General features: G+C 32.4%; 1 protein-coding gene across 2 annotated transcripts; it reads right to left on the bottom strand.

Moving 5' to 3' along the window:
• Positions 1-1,150: 1,150 nt before the first annotated feature.
• LOC118035490 (F-box protein CPR1-like) lies at positions 1,151-4,173 on the bottom strand. Of its 2 annotated transcripts, XM_073403778.1 has the most exons (3): positions 3,998-4,173; positions 2,487-2,703; positions 1,151-2,396 (listed from the first exon to the last, which is right to left on the bottom strand). In XM_073403778.1, exons 2-3 carry the CDS (start codon positions 2,674-2,676, stop codon positions 1,396-1,398), a joined length of 1,191 nt encoding a protein of 396 aa, XP_073259879.1. In that variant the 5' UTR covers positions 2,677-2,703; positions 3,998-4,173; the 3' UTR covers positions 1,151-1,395. The 2 variants fall into 2 exon arrangements, with proteins under 2 accessions (XP_073259879.1, XP_034896968.1); XM_035041077.2 differs by having other exon boundaries at positions 1,151-2,703; positions 3,998-4,170.
• Positions 4,174-5,240: the final 1,067 nt, after the last annotated feature.

Genomic DNA, 5,240 nt, shown 5'->3' on the forward strand with positions numbered 1-5,240 from the left:
TACATTATGAGTGTCACTTAAGAGACAAAATTCATTTATATAAAATTGGTTAATATGTGTAGATATTAATTAAGAATGTCAAATGATGAAATTATGTATATGCTTTGGAAATGATAAGGAATAAGGGAGTTTCCAAATGATATATATATATATATATATATATATATATATATATATATATATATTATTTTTCATGCATGTGATATTGATTTATTGTCTATATTGCACTTGAAATTACAGGGGGTCGCATCTTCCTAGCTCAATTAGGAATCCTTCTTTTGCCTTAATAATCCTTCTTTTAAACTTATATTCTTAAACGCTCAGTTTCGCAACCAAGAACTCTCTTTTAAACAAGATTTTCTCAAGTGAAAACATCGAGTATTCTTTTAAGCTTCATAAACAACTCCAATATGAGAGACTTCTTTTACATTTCCTTTGTGAAGGATATAAAGGTCTTTAATATCTTGAACTGCTTATAACTAGGGAATATATTTCTAAATTAATCTTAATTCGGTAATTTGTGAATTATCGGAACCATATTTTCTAAGATAACTTTTACTCTACGGGGTATATCTTACTTTTTATCGTTAGCAGCCTTGTAATTAGCAAATATTGTTCTTAACTTTCTTTTGGGCACGAAAGAAAGGTTATCAAGTATAGTTTCTTCTTTATAGTAATACATTTTTTTGCTGGCTCCATTACTCATCACTCAACTTCATTTTTCCAGCTATCAGGGTTCATTTTTTGAGCACAAAATCTTAATTGTGATTAATAGTCTATAAAATAGATTTAACTTTCATTAATTCACGCCTGCTTGGTGGATTGGGTAGACCTTGAAGGGGCATTCGCCTTCTCAACTTGTTTTCTTTACTAAATACATATAGACTCTGCATCGTTCACATAAAGTTTCTGAAATTGTTTACGACAAATGTTACTCTCAGGTGTGTGAATACACGTTCATTTCAGCAGTTTTTGACCGATTCTCATCATCACCAGTCACCTCATTAGATAGAAGCCATTAAACTCTGATCCAACCTTCTGCTTCTAGACTAGGTTATGAGCTGGTTCGTCCTACATCCAGTTGACAGGACGCTGCAAACATCCAAGAAAGATATGACACAAACTAACCAAAGAACAATGAGAACGTAAATGGAAAATACAATCAGAAAAAACCCTTGCATACAGACACCTGATTGCAGGAGGAGTGCTCAATTACATTTCATCAACATTGTACTACATATTTCACATCCCAGGGTGTATATATATATATAGTTCTTCCATCAGTAGTATACACAAAATAAAAGCGCAGAAACGGAGAAGTAGCCCACAAACTATATAGCTATATGATATATATGTCATCGTCACTCCCTTTACTGGTACCAGCCAACAGGAAAGTCAATCAGACATGTGATGACTTGGTGTCCATGAGAGAAGGCTGTTTACATGAGGCAGGTATGAGCCAGATGATAGGTTGCGTTCTTTGTCCATCTCAAACTCTCTCATCACTTCAGATTTGAAGTCATAAGCATGGAATGAGCCATCCTCCTTCCTCCTGAAAATTACATCTCCACTGATTCTTAAACTAAAAAGCGGAACCATGTCAATTAAGCTACCTTTAGTGATGCTATATTGCTTTGTCCAAATGCCTTCAGGCACACTCTTCAAGTTCCAAATATCAATGTTCAAGTCTTCATGTGTGACAAAACATAAGAGACCACCCATCTCCATAACCCTGTCATGAGTAGTACAACGGTGGGGTAGCGGTATGCAATGAAATCTTTCGTTCTCCACTTCCATTGACACTATGAAATCACTATTATCAAGCTGCGGAATCCAATGCAGAGCTCCAATTGCAGAAACAGGTGAATGCCCAAACCAATTAAATAGTCCGAATGAAGGTCCATTCACTGCCCTCCATGATCTTGTCGCAAGATCTAGTGTCTCACAGGTGACATACTCAAACTCATCCCGAAAAAGGTGCACCAACTTATAGTCTCCGGTGACATGATTCAATGCAAAGCCATAGGACTCCTTATGATAATTACACAAGGTACCAAGAGGAAGGGTAAGGAGCTTCCGTGTCACAGGATTCATGACTATCAGTCCTTTCTTCACATGGTTATCAAGCAAAATAAGGCCATTGCATGTAGCTCTAATGTTTCCCAGGCAGCTAACATTATACTTCCCTACCTTGATCTTTCCTTCTTTAAATTCCATGAACTGGATAAAGAATTTTGATGAGCTGCCAGTGACATGGGGCCCAAAAATGGGGACAGTGTTTAAGTTCGATTGAAGCAAAGCTACTTCAACTGAAAAGGTATTACCTTGTTCCTCTGGCATTGATGTCATAGCAAACGGGTCTGGTCTTGAATAAGGGTATGATCTTCCTCTTGAGACTGATTTTAGAAAGATCAAAACAGATTCAGAGCGACGGAAATGTGAATCGATGAAAGTTCGGCTGTTAATTATATTGTACCATGGCTTACACACAAATCTTGAACTTGAAAGTGATTCAAGAGGCAGCCAAATAAGGATATTCGATATGCAATCCTTGTGAAAATAAGGGGCTGGACCAGCTGGCCGCTTCTTTTGATCATCCTCCATCTTCTTCGACAAGGCTCTCTCTTCTACAGATTTTGATAGCCCCTTGTTCCTGTTCCCCAATGGTTTGGCCATTCTGCCTTCTTGATACACAATGAGGCACTGCAAATAAAATAATGACGTCAGAATTTATTTGCATGTGATTGATATTCCATCTTGAGAGGTGGGGTCATCCTTATAATCTATATATATAGTGTGAGAAAATACAAAAGAATATAAAGAAGAATGAACCAAGAAAAAAAATACTTGTAGAATAAATCCTAAAAAACATCAACCACTACAACATAATTTATGTACAAATGCAGTTGCTTGGTGTCACAAGTTTATTCTGGGGAGGGGATGATGGCAAATTGAAAGGAGGAATTGGGGAAGAGTTAATTCAAATTCATATGACTATTCCACCCCCACCCCATGTCATGTGATTTGGTGTTTATGGATTGTAAAACGTAGCATTTCATTTAGTAGTTTTTTTTTTTTTTGTTCGAGGCCGTTTTTTTATTTCGTCTCAAAAACGTTTTTGAAAAAAAATTTAAAAAAATTTTTTTTTCTTTGTTTCAAATTATTATTATTATTATTTATGCTTTCAGATCATTTTAATGTGCTAATATCAAAAATAATTTTAAAAAAAATAAAAACATATTATTTTAATACATTTTCAAGTGAAAACCACTTTGAAAAGCAATAAACACCATACTCTCAAACACCCTCTTAGTGTCGTGTGGTGTATGCCACACTTGTTGGCTTAATAGGCGAGTAGAATGGCATTCTCTCCCTCCCCCTCCCTCCATGACAGCTTACCCTTCACACATTGCTGGAATTGGCTACTAGCCATTCCTCTCTTCAAAACACACCTGGAGATTTCCCAGGATGGTTCCATCCAAATTAAGCTTGTTCCACTTGGCGATGTACCAAGTGACTTGGGTAAAATCTCAAGCATACCAGAGATGAAAGGGATTAAAAGAGGAAAAAAAAGGTATTCCTCTTGTGTGGCTTAAATCCCCAATAACACTCCCAAACCACTCAAAAAGAAGAATAAAAAGGACATATAGAGTACTATTTGCATCAAAGGATAGATATAAAAAGGATTAGGTTTTCTTTTTCAAGACAACAAGATGATCAATATGGTAAATCAATACGAACCATTGGGAAAATATTGAATGATACTCGATCCACAATATCAGCACATACATAAAGTCCCTGTCAAATTTAGCATCGGCCCATCTTCCAATATTGAATGATTAAACAGAAAAATCAATACTTTCTAATCATCAAACAGATGTTATTATGATTAAAATCATAGCTATGTATAGATCAAGAAAGGAAATAAGAAGAAGAAAAACATCAGTTTTGACTTTTGAGAAGAAATAAATGGAGAACAAGAGATCCTAATTCATACCTGGTGATGAAGACAAGTAGGTCGTGTAGGCAGCCCAGTGAGTAGACTCTCTGTCTCCTCGTTTGCTTTTTACTCTCCATTCAGCTGACAAAAACGATTCGTTGCTTCCAAGGTGAAGGAAAAAAAGACGAATGGTTGACTTGAATGTCTGAGTCTTGGAGGGCCGCTCACTCGGTCCGTCCGTCAGTATTTTAGAGGACTTTTGAGAAGTCGTTCCTCAAATACTTTGGTGCTATGTTTGAAAAAAAATCATTTTTTCAAAAAAAATTAATTTTTTTTTTTTATTTTTTATTTTAAATTAATATATTTTTAATATTTTTAAATTATTTTGATGAGTTAATGTTAAAAATAATTTTTAAAAAATAAAAAAATATATATTAGTTTAATATGTTTTATAATGAAAAACACTTTGAAAATCAATCGTTACCACATTTTTAAACACCATCTTTATAAATAAATAAAAAATTAATTTTTTTATTTTAATATTTAGTTTTTTTAAAACTATCATCTTTTCCAAAAAAAAAATTTAAGAAGATTGATTTTTAGAAACAGCATAGTTTAGAGAAATCATGGTTAGAGAAAGATTTGTATACAAGTTCTTAAAAATAAAAATCATACTTTTTAAATTAAAAAAAAATATTCAGGGAAAACAATTTATCTAGATTGGGATTCTTAATTAAAAGTGTTTCTTATTAAGAAATATTTAATTGGTTTTTTAAATAAATTAAAAAAAAAAAAAAAGCTTTGGTTAAATGCAAAATCTATTTTAAATACAGTTTATTATTTTCTACAGTTTTTTTTTTAAAAAAAAAAAAACATGCTTAAGTTTGTTAATTTTTTCAGAAACTTTATTTAAAAATCTAATTTTTTTTATATATAACAAAAAGTATTTAAAGAGAAAACAGTATTCGAAAAGTGTTCTTTTCAACTCTTAGCTATTTTATTTTTCAAAATCTTTTTTTACATGTACTACTTTCTCAAATTCTTTTCGAAAAGGTTCTAGCTTTAAAAAAAAAAAAAAACCTCTTGAATTTTATATTATTTATAACAATTACCTTGATAAGTAAAAAGATTTCCTTTCTTTTTTATTTTTTTAGTTTTTGAATGGAAACATTCAAACCTTAAAATCATCAAAGAAAAACTTAAATCTTAATGAATACATGAATTGACTCAAGAACACATTAATTGCAAACAAAATTAAAAAAAAAAAACAAATTATTTTCGATATTAAGTACTTATTCCT

This window comes from Populus alba, chromosome 13 (genome assembly GCF_005239225.2).
Source record: "Populus alba chromosome 13, ASM523922v2, whole genome shotgun sequence".
Classification (NCBI taxonomy): domain Eukaryota; kingdom Viridiplantae; phylum Streptophyta; class Magnoliopsida; order Malpighiales; family Salicaceae; genus Populus; species Populus alba.